Source organism: Musa acuminata, chromosome BXJ2-6 (genome assembly GCF_036884655.1).
Source record: "Musa acuminata AAA Group cultivar baxijiao chromosome BXJ2-6, Cavendish_Baxijiao_AAA, whole genome shotgun sequence".
NCBI classification, from domain to species: Eukaryota; Viridiplantae; Streptophyta; class Magnoliopsida; order Zingiberales; family Musaceae; genus Musa; species Musa acuminata.
Window position 1 is genome coordinate 31,852,394 of NC_088343.1, and position 25,720 is coordinate 31,878,113.

General features: G+C 38.2%; 2 protein-coding genes across 2 annotated transcripts; both read left to right on the top strand.

The window, feature by feature from the left end:
* The first annotated feature begins 703 nt into the window (after positions 1 to 703).
* Positions 704 to 1,761, top strand: LOC103988814 (uncharacterized). Its single transcript, XM_009407459.3, has one exon. It carries the CDS (start codon positions 899 to 901, stop codon positions 1,394 to 1,396), a length of 498 nt encoding a protein of 165 aa, XP_009405734.1. The 5' UTR covers positions 704 to 898; the 3' UTR covers positions 1,397 to 1,761.
* An 18,842-nt stretch (positions 1,762 to 20,603) lies between these two features.
* On the top strand, positions 20,604 to 25,069 carry LOC135615257 (trihelix transcription factor ENAP1-like). The gene is made up of 2 exons (XM_065113512.1): positions 20,604 to 21,869; positions 24,917 to 25,069. Coding segments are annotated over exons 1-2 (825 nt in total). The 5' UTR covers positions 20,604 to 21,045; the 3' UTR covers positions 24,918 to 25,069.
* The last annotated feature ends 651 nt before the right edge of the window (positions 25,070 to 25,720 follow it).

The window sequence follows — 25,720 nt, forward strand, 5'->3', positions numbered from 1 at the left end:
GCTCGCTCGTATGATGGAATCATGAGTCCCGTCAGAGGGCGATTAATTAGAAAAGCCTGCGTCCCATCCCATCCCATCACATCCCCAAGTCAGTCATGCACATATCCATCCCCACCGCCTCTTTCCATCCCACTCCACCAAAAGCAGGACATGAGCAATCCATGATATTGCCATCATGTCGTGCAATGGGAATTTTATCCACACCTCTTGTTGTCCTACAACATATGTAACAAAGAAAAATATTATTAAGATAATTATTATTATTATTATATACAAACAAACAACATCTTGTACCTATCGATTCTTTGTAATTTTGCAAATAACATATTTACTCCGTTAAATTTTAATGTAGCATGTGCATCCATCCTCTTATATATATATATATATATATATATATCAAGATCCACCTTTTTTTGTTAATATCCATAAAAGAAATTTAAGTTTATTATTAATAATTACCATCATAATAAAGCTTTTGGAAGTTACTAATGTCAATTATAATTTAAATATTATATGATAGTTTAAGTTTATACTTTAAGCATTATATGATAGTCGAATAATAACAATTAATTATAATGTGTTTGAATATTACGAGGATATATATGCAAAACTTAAACTTGGAGGGATATGTATGCAATTCCACATTCAAACATATCCTCTTCACCTCCTTTCTTTAAATTGCCCTCTTATCTCCTCCTCTTCAGTAAACCAGACAGTCACATAGCAAGGCCTCGAGTAATATTAGAGAGAGAGAGAGAGAGAGAGAGAGAGAGAGAGAGAGAGGGTCCGTCGTGAAGTATCCTCTCTACATTTACTCTTGAATTGCCCTCTTGCTTCCCATCTCGTTCACCACAGTGAACTTGAGGAAGAAGACAGGAGAGGGAGAGAGAAAGGAGACATGAAGGATTCCATAAGGTGTTGCATCTCATGCATCTTCCCCTGCGGCGGGCTCGACGTGGTCCGCATCGTGCACGCGAGCGGTCGCGTCGAGGAGATCAGCGGCAGCGTCAGCGCCGGGGAGGTCATGCGGGCCTACCCCAAGCACGTCCTCCGGAAGCCGCCCTCCGCGTCCTTGGACGGCGTCGTGTCCCCCAAGGCGGTGATACTGCCGCCCAGCGCCGAGCTCCAGAGAGGCAAGATCTACTTCCTCATGCCCGTGTCTTCGGACAAGGCCGTGCCACAGACGACGACGTCGGCGACGAAGAGGAAGAGTTGGAAGAAGAAGAAGGAGGGCAAGGAAGGAGAAGGCAGCTGGGAGACTTCCACCGACAAGAAGAGGCTGCTACCGGAGGTCCTGCAGGAGAAGGCGTCAGCGCAGAAGAACAGGCGGCGAGGAAGGGTGGGGGTGTGGCGGCCGCATTTGGAGAGCATCTCTGAGGTCTCCATTGATCTCTGAGAATTCCATGATGTGATGTCTTCCATTGCCTTCTCCTCTCACCATTCTTTTGTCATGGTGTCTCCGAGCAGAGATGTCATTTGTTCTTTCTTCTCTCATCGCATCTTCCTTCCCCCATGCGCGTTTTCCTTGTTGTAGGTAGATAAAACTAGGTTTTGTGTTCAGTTCTGCTTTTGAACTGTAATTGCCAGAAAGCATGGTGGGATTAGCAGTGAGCGTATGGTACGAGAGAAAGAGAGACGGGAAGTGTGTGTGTGCAGGGAGGATCAGAGAATATTGTCAGGAGACCCCACGATCGCTCCCACACGCTAAACCTTTTGTGCAGTGTTGGAATGCAATAAATGAGTGGCACAATCATTGTTCTACGGTACTGCCTCTATGTCCACTTTTTAGGACTGTTAGATTTCACTATCTATTGTGCCAATTATTTGGCTGCAAACTCACAGATAGAACAAACAATCCACGAGGACAAACAACAAGCAAGGAATCTTGTCCCGAGCAAGGAAGGGGTGCTTAAGTATTTGTCCGTCCTTTCATCACGAAGACACACACAAAGACACACACACATTGAGTTACGTGTAAACACCCTGTTTCCTCCCACTCCTATAGCCTCCTGCTCCACACATGACCTATCTCTTGCTCTCGCATGACCTGAATGCTAGTCTTCGGTAAGGATATAAAATCGCACACGTCAATCTTCCCGGCCCCGAAATCTAATAAATTTTATAGTATGATACGGTTAGTTTTGATTGTTGATCCGACATGACACGAGTGATCGACTCGACTGTCGTGCTTGAAAGAGAGGGAAAAGGTCGATTTGATTGTAATTAATTTTAGCTGAGGATAGAAAACATTTGTTGTGCCTCATATCCGGCTTTAGTCCGAGGGTGTATCTCGATCCCGCTTTGTAGTGTTGGTTTATTGGTTGAAGACCAAAAATACTCGTCAGCATTTACAAGTTCCAAGTTTAGTTGATTGAGTTGATGTTGAAGAAAACTATTTTTTATAGTAAGAATATTTTATTTAGATTATTTGTTGATGTAACATTGTTCATTAGACTCTTTGTCATCATGGATGTTAACGGTAGATGCTAGTTGAAATCTGCATATTGAGTTTTGTTTAACTGAAAATAATAATCATATCATTTGACTCCAATTATTAACTAGTAAAGGGCTTGTCCATCAAGAAGAAAAATGTTTATTATATGTGTCAGCAAATTTGGTTGTTTTTCTCTCCTAACAAATACATTATCTCATCAAGCATGTTGGTTTTTTTTTTTCTTTTTGTCCTTGGTAGATGCATTTATAAGGAAGTACTATGACTGTGTTGGGGGATGCTTTGATCGAGTCAGGCATGTTAGGGTGTTGTTTTCTTTTCAATTTGTCTTTGGTAGATGCATCTATAAGAGAATGCTATTAAATGCATCATGTGTCCTCTTCTCCTCGGTGAACGTATCATGCACAAATGTGACAATTGGGTTGCATTAGGTGCATCGGATATTTTTTTTGTCCTTAATATACGTTTTAGTTATATAAAATTTCTTTTTTTTTTATTTTGCACGAATGCACACATGCAAAAGAATACTTTGGTCATACTTCTTGATTTTGCATAGATATATCATCTGCAAAGGGGATGCTTAGGTCATATCACACGTTTCAACTATTTTTTGTTTTAGATGGATGTATCATCTGTAAAAGATGATTTGATTGTATTAGATGCTTTGGATATTTACTTATCTTAGATAGGCATATCGTGCATAAAGGAGATATGTTAGTCACATTGAGCGCTTTGAATACTTTTTTGTTCTCGGTAAACACATTACACGTAAATAGAATGCTTTAGTTCTGTTGAGTACTTTGGATACTTCTTTGTCTTATGCTGATACATCATCTGTCATGTGAAACTATGATTGTTTTAGACACTTTGACATATTTTTTGTCTTAAGTAAACACATCATGAGCAAATGGGCTTTGGGTATGGCCGATCTCATTGGATGCTTTGAATGTTTTAATTAGCTTTGATAAATATATTATAAAGAAAAAAAAGATGATTTTGGCCTAATTGACTGCATTGAGTGTTATGTATATTTTTTTTTACACCTTGGGTTGATGCATCGCATGTAAAGAAAAAACTTTGGGCATGGTTGATCGTGTTGGGCACTTTGATTTTTTTTTTTAATCGTAAACTAATGCACCTACACAAAACTGCTATTTTAGTTATATTTCTTTTTTATCTTAGATAGATTCATTATGGGTATATAGCCCTCACTCTAGTGTTAATTTGATATGGTCAATCTTGGTTAGTAACATTACAATCGACTTGACCCATTTTCCTTAGTGTTATTATGCTTGGAAGAGATAAATAAGTTTGATTGGTTAGGAAAAAAATTATCTTAGGATCGAAAATGCTCGTATCTCTTATATTGGAGATACATTTGGTAAAACTTGTTCAACGGTTAAATTAGTTTTGATTCATCAGGTGTGAATTAAAAATACCCTTTAACCATTAAAAGGACTTAAGTTTAGTTCATTTGTGTTAAAGGAGAATAGAAGATAGAAATGACTGAAGAAGATATTTCCATTGAAGTTGTTCTCTCCCTATTTATACAGGTTAAGAGGGAAAATTTTCCTCAACAGAGTAGAGAGATTTCTTCATATAGTTAAGAAAATCTTATTTGCTATCAAGCCCCGCAAGATGGTACTCCTATCAAGGATACCAATCTTGGATCGATGCAATACAAACAGTTTACGAGCGAGAGGCTTCGTGAGTAAGTCGGCTAATTGATCAACTGTATGTACATGAGAAACACGAAGTTGATGACAGACAACCTGATCTCGCATAAAGTGATAGTCAATAGCAATATATTTCATGCGGGAGTGGAATACCAGATTAGCGCACAAATAGGTAGCTCCGACATTATCACAATATATTGTAGGAGTAGACCTGATGTTGAGTTCCTTGAGCAGATTTATGACCTAATTGAGTTTTGTAGTAGTAGTGGCGATGACACGGTATTCAACTTCAATTGTAGATTGAGCGATTGTCTTTTACTTCTTAGAACTCCAACTGATTGGATTAATGCTAAGGAAGACATTATACCCTGATGTGGATGTTTGATCATCAACGTTGCTTGTCTAGTCAGCGTCAGCAAAGACATGAAGATGAAGTTGAGAGTGTTTACGAAGAAAGAGACCATAATTGAGGGTCCCCTTAAGATATCGTAAGAATTGTTTGACCGTAGACCAGTGCATAGTAGATGGCCTCTACATAAACTGAGATAATTTGTTGACTGCAAAAAAGATGTCTGGACGGGTGAGAGCCAACAACTTGTCGGTATTGAGTGGGCTCCGTAGTAGGACTTCCATCAGATAATTTGAGAGAGCCACTAGCAGAGAGAGGAGTTGTAACCACATTTACATCCTGCATGTTTGATTTTGATAATATAAGTCTTGAATGTACTTTCTTTGTGAGAGAAAGAGAACGGAAGATGTGAAGGTTGCTTCTACGCCCAAAAAGTAGTTCAAGGATCCTAGATCTTTAAGTGAAAACCGATCTGCCAACTATTTGATGAACGATTGGATTTCATTGGGATTGTTGCCTGTGACAATGACCTACTAATCTAGCCTTGTTCATCAAAAAGTGGAGTAGGTCATTTGACCGAACCACTAATCTAGCCTTGTTTCTAACCACGATACCATTTTCGTCTTGCTTGTTTCTAAAGACCCACTTAGTACCTATGACTAAGTGGTCACTTGGTCTAGGAACAAGCTTCCATACCTCATTCCTCTCAAATTGGTTCAATTCTTCTTGCATTGCAATGATCCAAAAATCATCTTTTAAGGCTTCGTCAATGCATTTAGGTTCAATTTGAGAAAGGAAAGCGGCGTTAGCACAGAAATTTTTGAAAGAAGAATGAGTTTGAACCCCTTTTGATGTATCTCCTATAATTTGCTCTTTTGGATGAGCATCTACATACTTCCATTCTTTTGGTAAAGAAATTTCGGAAGAAGATGCATTCAAATGGCTATTTTGAGGAGAGGGTTCATTTAAATTCAAATTATTAAAACCAAGATCATCATCAAAATCATTTTTCTTTAAATCGAAAATTTCATTAAAAACTACATGAATAGACTCTTCAATTACTAAAGTTCTTTTATTAAAAACCCGAAAAGCTTTAGAAATGGAAGAGTAACCAAGAAAGATGCCTTCATCGGATTTAGCATCAAATTTTCCTAAAGCATCCCTTTCATTTAAAATAAAGCATTTACAACCAAAAACTTTAAAATAGGAGATGTTTGGTTTTTTGTTATTCCATAATTCATAGGGAGTTTTGGATAAGGATGGTCTTATTAGGACTCTATTCATGATGTAGCAAGCCGTATTTACGGCTTCGGCCCAAAAGTACTTAGGTAAACTATGTTCATTCAACATAGTTCTTGCCATTTCTTGTAGGTTTCTATTTTTCCTTTCAACTACTCCATTTTGTTGAGGATTTCTTGGAGTTGAGAAGTTGTGATTGTACCCATTACTTTCGCAAAAATTTTGAAAGTCACGGTTTTGGAATTCACCACCGTGATCACTCCGAATTGATGAAATCATGAAGCCTTTTTCGTTTTGAGTGAGTTTTCAAAATTTAGAGAAACACTTGAAGCAATCACTTTTGTGAGCTAAGAAATAGGTCCAAGTGTATCTAGAGTAGTCATCCACAATCACAAAAGCATATTTGCTTCCACCTAGACTTGTTGTATCAATTGGTCCAAATAAGTCCAAATGGATCAATTGTAATGGTCTAGTAGTGCTAATTTGATTTTTTGGTTTGAAGCTTGTTTTTATTTGTTTGCCTAGTTGACATGCATCGCATACTTTGTCCTTAATAAACTTTATATTTGGAATTCCTCGTACTAATTCTTGAGATGAGATCTTAGATATTGTTTTCATGCTTGCATGGCCTAATCTCCTATGCCAAAGCCAAGCATCATCATTTACGGCGGAGAAGCACATTTCATTACTTAGTTCATCAAGATTGATGGTATAGACATTATTTTGTTTTAAAGCAATCATAGTCATGTTATGATTTGGTTTTTCAATAATGCATATATTTGATTCAAATCTAACGATGTAACCTTTATCGCATAGTTGACTAATACTCAAGAGATTATGTTTCAATCCATCAACTAGTAAGACATCATCAATGGAAAAATTAAATTTGTTACCAATAGTTCCCTTGCCAATGATTTTGCCCTTGTTGTTGTCTCCGAAGGTAACGTACCCTTCTTCTTTGCTAGTGAGCATAGAGAAATGAGATGGATCTCCAGTCATATGTCTTGAGCATCCACTATCGAGATACCATCTCTTGCTCCTAGCTTGTGGGTTTGTCTACAAAAGAGCATGATTTTTAGGTACCCATTTGATTTTGGGTGCCTCAAAAATTGACCCACTAACTTTGTTATTTATTATTGAATTCTTTATAGTTCCTTTAGGAACCCATATTAATTTTTGTGAACTAATTTTCCTAAATGGGCATTTGTAGGCAATATGTCCGGATTTGCAACAAAAGTTGCATTTCATATAAGAGGAAACATGTAATGTAGGTCCTTTTATGAAAGTGGTAGGATTTTGATGTAATCCTTTTACAAATCCAATTCCATTTCTATTTGCGATGTGACCCTTGTGTGCAAGGATCATATCTAATCGTTTGCTACCAACCTTAAACTTGTTTAAAGTTTCCTTAAGAAGCAAGTTTTCATTTTTTATTGCTTCTAAGTGCTCACACTTAGAGCATGGAGGAGTTTGAAGACTATCAAACTTATCTTGTAGCAAAGCATGCTCTTTCTTTAAGATACTTAACTTCTTGCTAACAGTTCTACATTCATCAAATAATTCATGAAAAGCGATAGATAGTTCTTCAAAAGATAAATCTTCATTAAATAAATCACATACCTCTTCTCCTAACGCCATTAGCGCGTAATGAGCAACTTGCTCGGTGTTGGACTCCTCTTCTTCGGATGCGCTTGAATCATCCCACGTTGCCTTGAACGCCTTCTTCTTTGATGTCCTCTTTTTGGCTTGAGGACAATCGTTCTTGTAGTGTCCCGGTTTTTTGCATTCATAGCAAATCACTTGGTCCTTCTTTTGTTCAAATTTATTTTTTACATTATTTTTAAGTTTGTTCTTTCTTAAATATTTTTTAAATTTTTGAGTCAAAAGTGCAATGTCATTGTCACTGTCCTCATCACTTGATGTTCCTTTCAAGTGGTCTTCTTGTGATTTGAGTGCAATATCCTTCCTGTTCTTTGGAAGGGGGTTCTCGAGCTCGTCATGAGCTTGACATGTCATTTCGTAGGTCATTAGAGACCCAATGAGTTCTTCAAGAGGGAATGCTTTAAGGTCTTTGGCCTCTTGAATGGCCGTAACTTTTGGATCCCAACTTTTAGGGAGGGATCTTAAGATTTTAGTTACTAGTTCAAAGTTAGTAAAATCTTTACCAAGAGCTTTGAGTCCATTGATGACATCCGTAAACCGGGTGTACATGTCTCCGATGGACTCACTTGGTTTCATTCGGAAAAGTTCGTAAGAGTGCACAAGGATGTTGATTTTGGACTCTTTCACTCGGCTAGTGCCTTCATGAGTGACCTCAAGAGTTCTCCAAATATCAAAAGCCGAATCACACATTGAAACACGATTAAATTCGTTTTTGTCTAATGCACAAAACAAGGCATTCATAGCCTTTGCATTTAAAGCAAAAACCTTCTTCTCCGATTCATTCCATTCGCTCATCGGAAGAGAAGATTTTTGAAATCCATTCTCGACAATAGACCAAAGCTCAAAGTCCATAGAAATGAGGAAGATTCTCATGCGAGTCTTCCAATATGTGTAATCCGACCCATTAAACAAAGGTGGTCGTGCAATAGAATGACCCTCTTGCATGCCGGAGTAAGCCATCTCTCTTGGGTATTAAACCAAATATGAGAGATAACCTTGCTCTGATACCACTTGTAAGGATCGGAGCGGTACTAAGAGGGGGGGGTGAATTAGTGCAGCGGATTAAAACTTCGATTTTATCAAAATCTTTCGTACGATAAGAACGGAACTTGAAAAGTTTAACTTGAAAGCGTATTATTAAAGTTGTGCAGCAAGGGTAATAAGGAACTAAAGCAGTAAGAAGATTTGCAGTAATGTAAATGACAATAATAAAATGCAAACCAGAGATTACGTCGATTTTTAGAGTGGTTCGGTCAAATGACCTACTCCACTTGCGAGGCCCCTCTTCGATGAGGCTCCCACCTTCCACTAGCAAGTCTCTTGAAATGGAAGGGTAAACACCCCTCTTACAACCTTTTACAAGCAGCTCAACCTCTTACAAATTTTCAATAAGAAAGAAGGAGGAGAACTCTCTAGCAAATTGAAAACAAGACTTGCTAAGACTTTCTAAGACTTTTCTCTCAATCAAAATGCTTCTCAAAAGTTGTAACCTCAGCTGAGATTTGAGGGGTATTTATAGGCCTCAAGAGGATTCAAATTTTGGGTTTCAAAATTTGAATTCTCTTAGGGTTCCCGGTGCTGGAGGTTCCACCGCCCAGCGCTCGGGTGCTGGACGGTGCAACCGCCCAGCCAAGGAGGTGTCACCGCCCAGCCAGGCGGTGCCACCGCCTGGCTTTCCGATTCATTGGTTTGGCTTAATTTTAGCCCAAACCAAATCTGACTTTGGGCCCAGTTGGCCCCTAACCAGGATATAGGATTATCTCTTAATCCTAATCCTAATTACAGGTGAACTACATAACACAAAAAAAACATCCTAAGCAAGTTTTTTAACCGCGAACGTCGAGTCTTGTTCCGGCGAGCTTTCCGACGAACTTCTTCCGACGGACTCCCTGCAAGCTCCCAATCTTTGTGATGACTTTAACGAGTAGCCGAGCCTTCTTGGTGATCTCCGCGAGCCTCCGACGATTTCTTCGGCGAACTTCCGACACGTTCCCGATTTCTTCTCGGATGGTTCCGGCAGCATCTCCGATGATTCTTCGGTCTCTTAAACGTCCATCGAGCTCGACTCCGGTATCCTTGCTTTATGTTTTCTGGTTATCGTAGTTAATCCTGCACACTTAACTCAATAATATGGATTAGATCAATTAACCCACCAATTGATTATATCATCAAAATCCGAGATTCAACAGCTACGGCTACCATGATATAGGAGGCTTGCGACTTTGAGCCAACTGCAGCAGTGAGCGGAGTTAGCAACCAGCCAAGACTGCGGCTGCTGCTGTTACGATCGCCGCGGTAGAGGAGGCTTGCGACTTCGAGCCAACTTTAGTAGCGGGCAGAATTAGCAGTTGGCCAAGACCTATAGCTCGCTCAGCGATGCCAAGTCAGGCCCAGTGAGGTCAAGGATTTAGGGATGGAGCCAATAGTTCTTGGACGCAGTGCGTGTCACGCCCCCCCTCGAATTTAATTTTCATTCAGGAGGTGTAAACCTAACTCAAAATTGATAATATTATAATTCAATAAATAATCCAGGATCCAATTACACATTTGAGGTCACTAAGAAAAACTTTCAAGTCATTCACCTTTACAATCCACAATTCACAAAACATATACAGTTTATAATCATACATCATATCACTAGATGATTCTTAAAATCCAAAGGCAACTTAACTAAACCATAACCACATCATAAATCCATAGTTGTGAGAATCTATACATTTACAAAACCAAAATGTACCACATGTTTATATCATTCATTACATAAATTTAACTAAACATTCCCAAAATCATAACATGAGAGGTACTTTTCAAATATTTACAGGATACATCAATCTAGATTTGTCATTGATATACACAAAAGAAACTTATACAACATCAACATATCAAGTACGAAAGATTTACCTCAAAATCTTCTAGCTTCCCATTGCCTCAACCCAAACTACATATTTTAGCGAGTGATAAGCTATCCTGAAAAATTTATACATCAATGGGGTGAGCATATAAAGCTCAGCAAGCGACTAACATATCCATAGCAAAGAGGACAGTTTTTTTTTCAAACAAATAAGGTATCAAAAATACAAAGCAGAGATACAAGATGAAACAAAAGCATGTGTTGTTTGAATGTAGAATTACGATGTCATTTCATTCGAAGCATGTTTTGTTCATATAATCGAGGAAGGGTAATTGGAGCATATCGACATAAGGAGCATATCCATGGCATTTGATAATTTTAAGGTATAACAAAGACTTATAATATTTCGGAAACATATCAATGGTATATGAAGCATTTTGAAGTATATCAATGGCATAGGAAATATTTTGGAACATATCAATACAAAATACGAAATAGAAGCTCAGACGTCGTACCCTAGCATAGTGCATGTGAGGTTTAACTTAGTGGTGGCTCCACGCCGTGATGAGTTCTCGACTCCATCCACGGGTACCCCTTTCCTACTCGAGCCCTCTCACCCTGCCCAAGTGCTAGGTTGGCTCTAAATTTCATATCAAACAGATAGAAGGTGAAGTGAGATTCCAAACATAATATGGTCCATCCATTTCTGAATGACCACCAAATATAATCTAGAGCATCGCGGGCTCTAAGCACATACCCTTTACCATTTCTGGCAAAGGTCCAAATAATCCCACAAATACCAGAGTACAAAAGGGTATTGTGAATAATGAATTGGGACATATCGGAAGCACATGCAGAACAATGAAATGTACATATGCCTTTCGAGTCAATACGATACAAACATAATCTTTCATAAATGTATTCAGATTTGAAAGAAAACAAAAGCAAGAGCATACAAGGATTTCAAGAAATCACATATAGCTCAATTGAAATAAGAAAGTTAGGTCAATTCAATGTCCAACGAAATGAAACTGGAAGAGGCACATATCGAAAGCAAATGCGGGACAATGGGATGCATGTGCCGAATCATTACGATGCAAACATGAACTTTAGATGATAGCTGCAGATGTACAAATAAATAAAGGATAAAAGTATACAGGAATTTAAGATAATAATGTAAAGCTTAATTGAAATAAGAGTTTTTGCTGAAATCGATTTCCAAAGAGAAGAAACAAGGAAAGCCGAAATCGACCAAAGCTCGACTCTGGCAGAATTTGATAGGAACATTGTATAAACTATTTGGATAACCAATTATGCTCCATTTATACAAAATAGGTGTCATTAGAAAGCTTTATTAATCTAGTTTTAGTCAAATCAAGTTTTACAAGAATTGGAATTTACAACAGGGAGTTACAGATAATTTCGTAGCGAAATATATGAAAATATTAGCTTTGTTTTACTGAATCCATAGGGTCGATTAAAGCAGATGTTTCAGTTAGCAGTTGTACTCCAAAAATTTCAGATGAGGTATATACAGAAAGAATTTTGAGTCTAGCTTCGAATAAATCATACTTTGTATGAATTTGAGTTCACAGCAGAAAGTTATAAGCGGTTAAGCAACAAGGGGTCAGAATTTTCACTCCCTGTTTTGCAGAATCTATAGGGTTAATTTAAACAGAAGTCTTAGTATGCATTTAAACTCCAAATCATTCGATCTTAGTATCAAAATAAAGATTTTTTTGTCTACTTTCAAATGGAATAGGTTATGTCTAAATCAGAGTTTATTACAAAATGTTATGACCGAAACATTGCATAGAGGTTAGATTACCAAAAAATTACATATTCATGGCTTTGTATCAAAACGAAAGAAGGTCTAGTTCTCAGTTGAAATCTCTTAAATTTTACAGAATAAAAATGGAAATAGAGATTAAGGTTATTGTGAGATGGGGTTAGAATACTTGCCTTAAAATTGTTTGAATCCCAAATGTGAGAAAATTGATGAAAAACCTCAAGCTCTTCTTCTTCTTCTTCCCTTCTCTTCTCAAACTCACGTTGGCTGCAACTCTTCAGGTTTGTTTTCTTTAACCTTTCATCTAATTCTTTTTTTTTTTATTTTGGCTAATGCAAAAGTTGCAAGGTGTATTGCATGTATGAAAGTGGCTAGGTATCATCTTTAGAGTAAACATAAGTGGCACCATTAGGTTAGCTAGTGACATATGTCCACTATATATATATTTTTTAACTTAAATCTGAATCTTTCATAAATTATATCAAACTTCTAATATTTAATCTTAGGTCCCTAGCCATAAAATTTTAATATAATATCATTTAATATAAAATAATTATTAAATAATCCTTATTTTTACAAACAAACCTTTTACTAAATTTTTAAAAATGTGGGATGTTACACTCTCCCCTCCTTAAAGAAAAATTTAGTCCTCTAAGAAAAATTTAGTCCTCTAAATTTATCATACCTCATTCGACGAAAAGATGAGGATAAGCTTTCATCATTTCTTCCTCAATCTCCCAGGTTGTTTCCTCTCCAAAATGAATGATATCTCCAGATCACTTTAACTAGAGGGATGTCCCGATTCCTCAAGATCTTTTCTTTTTTTATCAACAATCTGAGTGGACTCTTCCACATAAGACAAGCCTTTATCAATCACCATCGGCTCATACTTAATGATATGAAAGGGATCAGGTATATACTTTCTGATCATTGAAACATGAAATATATCATTGATATGGCACAATGATGGTGGCAAGGCAATCCTGTAAGTGACAGAACCAACCCTATCAAAAATCTCAAAAGGTCCAATAAATCTTGGGCTTAACTTTTCTTTTTTCCCAAATCTTACAATGCCTTTAGAAGGGGAGACCTTCAGGAATATAAAATCCCTGATTTGAAACTCGATATTTCATCTTCTGTTATCAGCATAACTCTTTTGATGACTCTGAGTAGTCTTTAACATTTTTCTTATAAGTTGAATTTTCTCAGTAGTCTCTTGTACTTTTTTTGGTGCCAATAACTTTTTGTCGTCAATTTCTTCCCAACATATAGGCATCCTGCACTTTCGCCCATATAAAGCTTCATAAGGAGCCATCTGAATACTTGAATGATAACTATTATTGTAAATGAACTCAATAAGAGAAATATCTTTATCTCATTCACCTTTCCAATCCATAACATAGGCTCGAAGCAAATCGTCAAGTGTTTGAATGGTTCTTTTTGATTGACCATCAATTTGAGGGTGATAAGCAGTGCTAAACTTGACTTTAGTGCCAATAGATTCTTGTAACCTTCTCCAAAATCTAGATAGAAATCTGGAGTCTCTGTTAGAGATTATCTCCTTTGGAACACCATGAAGTCTTACTATTTCATTGATATATAAATCTGCAAGCCTATCAAGAGAATAAGTCATATTGATCGGTAGGAAATGTGCAGATTTCGTTAACCTATCAATGATAACCCAAATAGCATTATGTTTTCTAAAAGTTCGGGGTAGTCCTGAAATAAAGTCCATGGTAATACATTCCCATTTCCATTCAGGAATATCTAAAGATTGCAACAAACCTCCAAGTATTTGGTGTTCTGCTTTGATTTGCTGACAAGTCAAACACTTTGAAACATATATTGCAATCTACATCTTAGTGCTACCAGGATGTATGGTGTACTTTGAATTATGACCTTCCCTCAGGATTTGATTTTTTGATATCTGAGTCATTTGGAACACATATTCTATCCCCAAATCTCAATAGGTCATCCTTTGAAACTCAAAAATTCAGTTTCAATCCCTTTTCTACTTCATTCCTTAAGCAGATCAAGCGTCGTTCTCGTAGTTGTCTTTCTTTAATTTGTTGAATGAGATCAAATTGCACTTGGATGGAGGCCATTAATATCATTGAGTCTTGCCCTTTTCTCATAACGTTCAAATCATAATTCTCTTCTAATAACTTCCATTGCTTCACAACCAAAGTCGCCATAAAACTTGTAGATTTTCTATTAAGGGCATCTGCTACAACATTAACTTTACCCGGGTGATAACGAATGGTACAATCATAATCCTTTAGAAGTTCTATCCATCTCCGCTGCCTCATGTTTAACTCTTTTTGAGTAAAAATATACTTTCAACTCTTATGATCAGTAAAGATTTCAAATGTTCGCTCATACAAGTAATGCCTCCAAATCTTTAGAGCAAAAACAATTGCTGCCAATTCGAAATCATGAGTTAGATAATTTAGTTCATAACTCTTTAGTTGTCTAGAAGCATATAAGCAATCACTTTTCCTTTTTGCATCAAAACACATCAAAGGCCCTTTCTTGAGGCATTAGTGTAAACCATAAATCCCTCATCACCACTTGGAATAGTGAGAATAGGGGCACTAGTCAATCTCCTTTTTAACTCTTGAAAACTTTGCTCACAATCATCACCCCATACAAATTTCACATTCTTTTGAGTGAGTTTGGTGAGAGGTTGAGCGATTCAAGAAAATCCCTCCACAAATCTCCTATAATAACCTGCCATGCCGAAGAAGCTTCTAATTTCTGTCACGTTTGTTGGTACTTCCTACTTAACAACAACTTCCACTTTCTTTGGATCAACAGATATATCCTTCCCTGAAATCACATGGCCTAAGAAAGCAATTTCATTCAACCAAAATTCACATTTGCTGAACTTTGCATACAACTTCTTTTCTCTTAGTATGGATAATATATTTCTCAAGTGTTCCTCATGCCCCTGATTACTCCTTGAATATACTAATATGTCATCAATGAATACAATCACATAATCGTCCAAGAATGGCTGAAATTTCCTATGCATTAGTTCCATAAAAGCTGCAAGGGCATTAGTTAAACCAAAAGGCATTATTAAGAATTCATAGTGACCATATCGAGTTCTAAAAGCTGTTTTTGGAATATCCTCCTTCATGATCTTCAACTGATAGTAACCTGACCTTAAATCAATCTTGGAGAATACTTATGCACCCTGCAATTGATCAAACAAATCATCAATTCTAGGTAGGGGATACTTGTTTTGATGGTTACCTGATTCAATTGTCTATAATCAATACAAAGCCTTAATGTTCCATTCTTCTTCTTAACTAATAGCACCGGAGCACCCCATGGTGAAACACTAGGTCGAATGAAACCCTTATTTAATAGTTCTTGTAGTTGCTTTTTCAATTCCTCTAGCTCAAGTGGTGCCATTCTGTAAGGAGGCTTAGATATTGGGGTTGTCTCAGGGACTAAATCAATAATAAATTCATCCTCTCTATCTGGAGGTAAACTAGGCAAGTCATCTGGAAATACATCAGGCAAGGAGGTAAATCATGCCCAATACTCTCAAAATAAAAGATAGGATGATCTAGTATACAAAAAGTGATCATTTTGTATAACAATCTATACTGGTATGATTGGAAGATAGTCAATCCATACTTAGTATAATATCAAAACTCCAAATATCTAGGAGAACCAAATCAGCAAGAAGTTGGTGTTCTCCAATAAAAATCAAATAAGATGACCAGATCGAGTTTGTTATCAAACAATCCCCAATAGTCGTATTTACATATAGCATATAATCTAGTGGTTCAGGTTGAATGCTCATGTGATAAGCAAAATATTACGAATCAAATCATAGATGAGACACATGGTCAAACAAATATTTGCATTCTTTCAGAAATATGAATAGTACCTTCGACCACTAATTCAAAAGCTTTAGAATCATATTCCGTGATAACATACACTTTGACATGGGCTGATGATTTATGAGGCAGTGATTTTTTCTTCTTGTCCAAAGCGCAGTCTTTTATTTTATGATCCAAATTTCCACAAGCAAAATAGGCTCTAGTCACCTACAAATACAAACTTATTTCATAATTTAACTCGCATCGTACACAGGATTGAATCTTTTGTGGTGACTTCCCTTTTTAAATCGATGATGTCTTGACCCTTTTTAAACTTATCACATTCTGATTCATTTCTAATCTTTTTTTTTGTTTTTTGTAAACTTGTCCTTGCTATTCTTGTCCTTGATCTCTAGAAATTCTTTTGATCATCAGAACAATTTCGTACATCAAATATCTTCTCCAATCGCAACATCTATTTTCTTTTTTGCTACCAATGTATTAGGTTCACCATGCTTCTACAGCGCCACTCTAATTTAATATCCCCGATCAACCATTTTTTTGCACTTAATTAATCAAAAACAGATGAAGTAGGAGGACTAAATGTCCTCGTCATCCTAGATTCCTAAAATTCATCAAAGAAAATTTTCACCAATCACTATAGTTCACTAGATCTCAATATATTTTGTACGTCAACATATCAAATATTTCAGTGATCCTTAAACCATGCTTTGATACCACTCTGTCACGCCCCCCCTTGAATTTAATTTTCATTCAGGAGGTGTGAACCTAACTCAAAATTGATAATATTATAATTCAACAAACAATCTAGGATCCAATCACACATTTGAGGTCACTAAGAAAAACATTCAAGTCATTCACCTTTACAATCCACAATTCACAAAACCTATGCAGTTTATAATCATACATCATGTCACTAGATGATTCTTAAAATCCAAAGGCAACTTAACTAAACCATAACCACATAATAAATCCATAGTTGTGAGAATCTATACATTTACAAAACCAACATGTACCACATGTTTATATCATTCATTACATAAATTTAACTAAACATTCCCAAAATCATAACATGAGAGGTACTTTTTAAATATTTACAGGATACATCAATCTAGATTTGTCATTGATACACACAAAAGAAACTTATACAACATCAACATATCAAGTACGAAAGATTTGCCCCAAAATCTTCTAGCTTCCCATTGCCTCAACCAAAACTACATATTTTAGCGAGTGATAATCTATCCTGAAAAATTTATATATCAATGTGGTGAGCATATAAAGCTCAGCAAGCGACTAACATATTCATAGCAAAGAGAATATTTTTTTTTTCAAACAAATAAGGTATAAAAAATACAAAGCAGAGATACAAGATGAAACAGAAGCATGTGTTGTTTGAATGCAGAATTACGATGTCATTTCGTTCGAAGCATGTTTTGTTCATATAATCGAGGAAGGGTAATTGGAGCATATCATTGACATAAGGAGCATATCCATGGCATTTGTTAATTTCAAGGTATAACGAAGACTCATAACATTTCGGAAATATATCAATGGTATATGAAGCATTTTGAAGTATATCAATGGCATAGGAAATATTTTGGAACATATCAATACAAAATATGAAATAGAAGCTCAGACGTCATACCCTAGCATAGTGCATGTGAGGTTTAACTCAGTGGTGGCTCCACGCCATGATGAGTTCTCGACTCCATCCACGGGTAGCCCTTTCCTACTCGAGCCCTCTCACCCTGCCCAAGTGCTAGGTCAACTCTAAATTTCATATCAAATAGATAGAAGGTGAAGTGGGATTCCAAACATAATATGGCCCATCCATTTCTGAATGACCACCAAACATAATCTAGAGCATCGCGGGCTCTAAGCACATACCTTTTACTATTTCTGGCAAAGGTCCAAATAATCTCACAAACACCAGAGTAAAAAAGGGTATTGTGAATAATGAATTGGCATATATCGGAAGCACATGCGGAATAACGAAATGTACATATGCCTTTCGAGTCAATACGATACAAACATAATCTTTCATAAATGTATTCAGATTTGAAAGAAAACAAAAGCAAGAGCATACAAGGATTTCAAGAAATCACATATAGCTCAATTGAAATAAGAAAGTTAGGTGAATTTAATGTCCAATGAAATGAAACTGGAAGAGGCACATATCGAAAGCAAATGCGGAACAATGGGATGCATGTGCCGAATCATTACGATGCAAACATAAACTTTAGATGATAGCTGTAGATGTACAAATAAATAAAGGACAAAAGTATACAGGAATTTAAGATAATAATGTAAAGCTTAACTGAAGTAAGAGTTTCCGAAATTGATTTCCAAAGAGAAGAAACATGGAAAGCCGAAATCGACCAAAGCTTGATTCTGGTAGAATTTGATAGGAACATTGTATAAACTATTTGGATAATCAATTATGCTCCAATTTATACAAAATATGTATCATTAGAAAGCTTTATTAATTTAATTTTAGGCAAATCAAGTTTTACAAGAATTGAAATTTACAACAAGGAGTTACAGATAATTTCATAGCAAAAGGTCTGAAAATATTAGCTCTATTTTACTGAATCCATAGGGTCGATTAAAGCAGATGTTTCAGTTAGCAGTTGTACTCCAAAAATTTCAAATGAGGTATATACAGAAAGCATTTTGAGTCTAGCTTTGAGTAAATATACTTTGTATGAATCTTAGTTCACAGCAAAAAGTTATAAGCAGTTAAGCAACAAGGGGTCAGAAATTTCACTCCCTGTTTTACAGAATCTGTAGGGTTAATTTAAACAGAAGTCTTAGTATGTATTTAAACTCCAAATCATTCAATCTTAGTATCAAAATAAAGATTTTTTTGTCTACTTTCAAATGAAATAGGTTTTGTCTAAATCAGAGTTTATTACAAAATGTTATGACCGAAAAATTGCATAGAGGTCAGATTACCGAAAAATTATATATTCATGGCTTTGTATCAAAACGAAAGAAGGTCTAGTTCTCAGTTGAAATCTCTCAAATTTTGTAAAATAAAAATGGAAACAGAGATTAAGGTTATTGTGGGATGGGGTTAGAATACTTGCCTTAAAATTATTTGAATCCTAAATATGGGAAAATTAATGAAAAACCTCAAGCTCTTCTTCTTCTTCCCTTCTCTTCTCAAACTCATGTTGGCTGCAACTCTTCAGGTTTGTTTTCTTTAACCTTTCATCTAATTTTTTTTTTTTTTGATTTTGGCTAATGCAAAAGTTGCAAGGTGTATTGCATGTATGAAAGTGGCTAGGTGTCATCTTTAGAGTAAACATAAGTGGCACCATTAGGTTAGCTAGTGACACATGTCCACTATATATATATTTTTTAACTTAAATCTAAATCATAAATTATATCAAACTTCTAATATTTACTCTTAGGTCCCTAGCCATAAACTTTTAATATAATATTATTTAATATAAAATAATTATTAAATAATCCTAAATTTTACAAACAAACCTTTTACTAAATTTTTAAAAATGTGGGATGTTACAGTGCGGGCCGGTGTGGTAGGGTCGCTGGCGATGGAGATCAACTGGCCAAGCCGACGGAGGGCGGGCCAATTGAAGAATAGAGGTAGAACAGTCACGACCCTTTTCGCTCGAGCGAGATGCGATAATGAGGAGGAGAGGCCATTGGCCGGGGAGCAGTTGGTTGCGAGGCTACGTCGGCTCTACTTCTGTAGGAAGCGGTAGAGGAAAGGCGACAGTAAAGAATGCCGCCGGCACAGGGAGGAGAAGAGGGAAGGAGCATCCACCGTTCGTTTATGGAGAAGAAGTCGTAGCATCCACCGTTCTATGTGGAAAACGTTGTAGTAATGAAGATGCCGCCATTGTTGCTGCATGATGGCAACGCCAGGTATGGTCACGACGGGGGGGGGGGGGGTTGGGGACCGACTGTAGTGGAGTCGTGGCTGAGGAAGCTAATCCATCTTGAGATGTTTAGAAGTGGCCTTCACGACGATAACTCTGATACCATGTTAAAGGATTTATATAGGTTAAGAGGAAGAATTTTCCTCAAATCTTATCAGCTATCAATTTGATTCTCGAGATGGAGGAAGTGCATAATATAGATTCCTTCAACGATTAACTATGCTGCTAGTACTCTCTCTTTGTCAGCTCTAGTACGCCATATGGATGTAACCTGAAATCAAAATGATTAGCTCTGATGAGGGTAGTAGCAACGAGTTTGGCAAAAGAGTTTTAAGCGTACAATATGCTTTTTTGTTTTGGTACAAGGAAGATGTAGGTCCTCATTCTTAGCATGATTAAGACTTCGCTAAGAATACACCCAAACCTGGAGAGATGATTGGCCTCCAGATTTTTCTTTCTGCTCCTTCGTATGCATGCAATAAGCTTCTTCTTCAACAATAATATTTTTCTCTTTAGGAGGAAAAAAAATAGAAAAAGGAAGGAGTTGCACAGAGATATGATTTGTGACGGGTGGAAAGAGAGGAGGTTTGTTTGATGATGGTGACTTCTTGGTTTCTCATTGGTCGGTAGGTCAATCTCTTCCTAAAGCCCATGGGCTCGAAAACAAGCCCTCCATTCTGAGGTATGCATGGAGTTCCATATCTAACCGTCGGTCTCCTTCTTAGACTAGTTAAATTCCTACTATGCTCCTATACGCATCCCATCTCGAGTGGTAGTTTTGTAACTCCATTACGAAGCGCTCATTCCTTTTATTCACGCGGATATCCTCGACACCAAATCGAGCACGATAACATTCGTACGACGAACAATACGAGGGCTTGTTCTGGTCTGTTCCGCCGTCGGTCAATATCCACCCGCGGCAACGGAACCAACGGCGGCGATGCTCCGTCCCGGTGGGCCCCCGCTTCCCCCACCCCTGATCGAGCGCCAACGTCGTCGCTCGCGTAGCCGCCGGCGGCCCAAGCTCTCACGTGACCTTCACGTGTCCCCGCCCCCCTTCAGCCGGCGCCTTTCGCCGACTCTTTTACTTGCCTCACCTCCTCTCTCCCTCCCTCCCTCCGTCAAACCCTAACCCTAACCACCTCGAATTAATAATAACAGAACCAAAGAGAGAGGAAGAGATAGCAGACGACGGAAGAGAGAGAGAGAGAGAGAGAGAGAGAGAGAGGAGAAGGGAATTAGCGTCTGGGAACGGGAAGATGGAGGGAAAAGAGACGTCGGCGCCGGCGAGGTCGCCAAACCCAGCGATGCCATACCGGGAAGACTGCTGGAGCGAGGGGGAGACGTCGACGCTGGTGGACGCATGGGGCGACCACTTCGTCGAGCTCAACCGCGGGAACCTCCGCCAGAAGCACTGGCAGGAAGTCGCCGACGCCGTCAACTCCCGCCGCGGCGCTGGACGCCGGCCGCCTCGCACCGACGTCCAGTGCAAGAACCGGATCGACACCCTGAAGAAGAAGTACAAGGCCGAAAAGGCTCGGATCGCTGCCGGCGCCGAGAGCCAGTGGCAATTCTTCTCCCGCCTCGACGACCTCATCGGATCCTCCCCTCCCTCGGCCGCCGCGAAGAAATCCTCTGCCTCGCGGCCTCTCGCTGTGCCCTTCTCCTTCTACCGCAAGGGGCCCACGGCAGAGCCGAGGGAGAAGAGGTCGGCGGTTGCCGGGTTCCCGGTGGACAACCCCCTTTTCAGACGCGCGGCCGCTGCGGCAGCCGCAGCGGCTGAGACCAACTTGGAGGAGGAGGGATCGGGGTCACTGTCGAGATCGTCATCGAGATCAAGAAGGGGGTGGAAGAGGGGAAGGGGCGAAGAAGGCAACGGGATCGGGGAATTGGCTAGGGCAATCACGAGGTTTGCGGACATATATGAGAGGGTGGAGGGGGCAAAGCAGCGACAGATGATGGAGCTGGAGAAGCAGCGGATGGAGTTCGCTAAGGCGCTGGAGTTCCAGACGATGCAGATCATTGTGGAGTCGCAGCTGAAGCTTGCAAAGATCAAGCGTGCCAAGCAAGCGATCAGATACTGGTAACACATTTGTTCTTTTTATTTTAACCTGCGTGAGCTATTGTCATGCTTCATATGCCTCCCGTGAATTGGGATTTCTCCGTTCTGTTTATATGCTTATTTGTTTACTTCAGAGACATCAATATGTAAGAGATGGTGATCTTGTTATCACCATATAATGTTCTTATTGATTGTTCATTGGTGTCGATGTAGCGGTAACTCTTTTCCTAATTTCAAGTCACTAGGAATTTGTGAGAGCAGAAAACCTGCTACTCTGTGGGAGGGAAAAATAATTAAATCTAAATGTAGAATTTGTGCTAGAAGCTTGAAGTTCAAATCTTTTTACTAAGCCTTTTTTATTATGGTTATTTAGAATTGATGTTTAAACTGCTATATCAACTTTGGTATTCCATGGCATTCAATCTGTTACCGAGGCACTTCCTTGCACAAGATGTCCTTCCGTGGTGCCTACCATTTTAGCTGTGCCCAACCAGATCACTCTGTGGAACATGGGGCTCTTGGAAATGTATATTAAGTGTAAAAACCAGCTTCCTACTCTCTAGGATGACAATTGGTGAGCAGCTTCAACACTCGAGTCTAGTTGGTGCTCTTTTAAATCATAAGAACCATCTGATGCTCTTTTAAATCATAAGAACCATCTGATTGTTTATCTCTTCTCTTTTTTCCCTCTCTTTTATTTTTTTGTCAGTTGGACTCCAATCTAGGTATGGAGAAGGCAGTAAGTGCAACTTTCTCTCTGTAGCAGGATAGAAATATACTGAAATACTCTATATAATTGAAGAAAAAAAAAACAAGATAATCTTTTTATTGACCTAGTATGACTAAAATCTAATCAATATGAAGACTCAAACTGGGCAATTTGAATTCAACAACTTGGATCTTTTCTGCAGCAACCCAAATCCTTTCATCCTATTGTCGGACCGATTCTCCTGTCGTGAGTCAACTCATGCTCAAATCCCTGGCTTGCTTGTGATGGAGTCTGACCAACTCCAACAATCTTTTGATGCTTTTTGAAGTTTTTTGTGCAGTGCCCGCAGAGGTTTTCTGAATGAGTCTACGTTTGTAGACTTTGTATGTATCTATAAAAATTTACAACTTATGTAAGAAATCTGTTTAATTATGGACTACATAAATGATTCTTTTGTAGTTGAAGCCATTATGGATATGATCTAAGGTTTTATATTGGTGAAAATTGATTTGCATTACAACTCATTAACTCAAATAACATACCTTATACTTTGGTATACTGATAATACAGTTTGGAGTATATCTAGCCGATATCCTGATGTAATATTGTTGGTATTCTGTTGTGGATTTTGTTTTGCTTTCTCATCATACTTGTGGTCTTCCCAGCACTACATGCCTAGTCGTGGTCAGATTAACATCTCGACTGATTAGCTTCTAAATTTTTCAACACTAACTGAAATAAGAAAGTGATGCACCATAAGGGACATTCTACCTATAACCTCTACTGACATGTAGATAGTGATTTCAAAAGTGCTAGATGCTAAAATTCTAAAATGTCCAAGGCACTAAGCGCTCGCCCGAGCGAAACAAGACGCTTTGAAATATTCAAATATAAAAAATATATAATATAATTAAAAATATAATTATTTAAATAAAAATATAATATTAAAGTAAAAATATACTGTTAACAGTACATTACTTAAGTTATAGGGGGAGAAAAAAATATTCTCTGAAATATTAAAATATAAAAATATATAATATAATTAAAAATATAATTATTTAAATAAAAAATATTAAATTAAAAATATACTGTTATCAGTATATTACTTAGAGTTAGAGGGGGGAGAAAAAAATGTTAACAATAATAGAGGGAGATAGCAGCGACGACGGAGGATTAGTTTAAGATAGTTGTGGCAGCACTGCGAACGATAGTAGCGGCAGCGGTGGAAGCTGTGGACAGCAACGGCAGCAGCAAGAGAAGTTGCGGACAGTAGCAGTGACAATGGTGAAAGCTGCGGACAACAACAGCAAGCGGCAACGACAGAAGCTACGGATAGCTGCGGCAATAGCTGCGAACAGTAGCAACGACAACAACGGAAGCTCCAGAGGGCCGTCGGACTCATTCGCCAACAATAGAGGAAGGCTCGGAGGCAGCGGCAGAAAGCGTCGGTGACGGAGGCAGAAGCAGCACTAGGGTTCCTCGGGATCGTGCAGGCGTGAAGCGTGGCTTTTTAGTTAAGAAACTACAAACTGAACTAGACTTAAACCAGTTCGGTTCGCTTAATTGAACCGAGCGCTCGCTCGAAGCGCCCAACACCTGGGTTCGGGCGAGCGCCCAGGCGGTGCCTCCTTGAAGCGCACCACTTGGTCCACACGCAAGGCACTCGGTCCTCGTCTTGCCCGAGCGCTTAGGCGAGCGCCTATTTAAATCACTGCATATAGACAAAAAAATTTGTGCTTCTTGTTGTAGGTTATTTTAGTTGATTTATCACGATATCTTGAGGCATTTGTGGGCTTCTGACCTATTCATGTGATGTCTTTCTCTATTGCCAATCTTTTTGCCAATTAACTTTGTTTTTATCGTTCCTCACGATAGTAGGAGAATGGAACTTTGCTTTAATTGTTGAATGTGAACTTTGGAAGGAGATTTGTCTGCATTTAGCATTGAACACAGCTAAATATATTGTTATTTCCCGATAGAGTTTGCTTCCTTGAGGGATCTGCTCCCTTCGGCTCTAACTGCAGAGCTTCTCATATGGTCTTGTGGTTTCCCCGGTAGGGAATCCTTTCTTTTTTTTTTCTGAAAATAGTAAGTGATGAAGGCACAATGTTGTTTATGAACTTTGTTGTCTATGAAGAGGAGAAAACAACACTTAGGTATCATCAATTTTAGGGAAAAAAATGTGGTGGCACGAAATTGTTATTGTCGATAAGTGTCACAAATCTTCACTGAACACAGATGAATATTGTAATACATATATATGGTTCTAATTTGAATTTGTTATCGCTTTATATTGAGTTGTTTATTGTTCGATATTTCCATTTGTTGGAAGTGTGCTCATGGTTTTCTTTTCTTTCAGAAAGTTATTTGTAGTCTGATGTCAATGGAGCGAGAGGATCACGGCCATGACGATATATGTTTCTTGGTGCAAATGAATCTCCATCATGCACCTGAACATGTACGCTTGTTCATCAAAAATGTAATATTAGCTGAATTTTTACTTTTTTGTTTACTGGTTGGTATCCAGAAGATGGATTCAATTTGCTCCATCGCAGGCACTGGTATCTTAATCTTTTGACTGTTCTAGGCAGCCCCGCTCTATTGACGGTGCACAGTATCTGTTTATGCAAACAAGATTATGAATGCAATTTTTTATCAAATGCATGTTAATTTTAAAGGATTTTTTTGTTGCACTGTTTTTTTTATTATTTGATTATCTTTTAATCAGTGATTTGAAAATGCACCTGAGCGCTCGCCTAGGTGGTCGAGTGAGGTGAAGTGAGACTTGGGGTCCTTGTAAAGTAGTTGGACGACACGCTTCAATGAAGCGACGCTTGGGCACTCGCTTGAACCTAAGTGTCGGTGCCTTGGGCGAGCATCCGATTGAAGCAAAGCAATGGAACCAGATGATCAACTCTTGTTTTGTTGAATAATAGCTCAATTGGTTTGATTGAACCAATTAAGCAAAACAGTAACCCTCCCCCTCTACCCCACCTCGGACTCGACTCACCTTTGCTCTCATTAGTGCCTTTATACGCATTCGTTGTCTCTATCACTTATTCATAGGTTTGATGCTTCCTCTACCATCAATGCATGGGTTTGAAAGTCTAGCTTTCGTGTGTAGTTTCATCTATCGTCGCTACTTCCGTATGTAGCTCCTTCT

What these genes read in the sequence shown, in the direction of transcription:
- LOC135615257 (XM_065113512.1), top strand. Translation starts at nt 21,046, where the DNA reads ATGGAGGGAAAAGAGACGTCGGCGCCGGCGAGGTCGCCAAACCCAGCG.
- LOC103988814 (XM_009407459.3), top strand. Translation starts at nt 899, where the DNA reads ATGAAGGATTCCATAAGGTGTTGCATCTCATGCATCTTCCCCTGCGGC.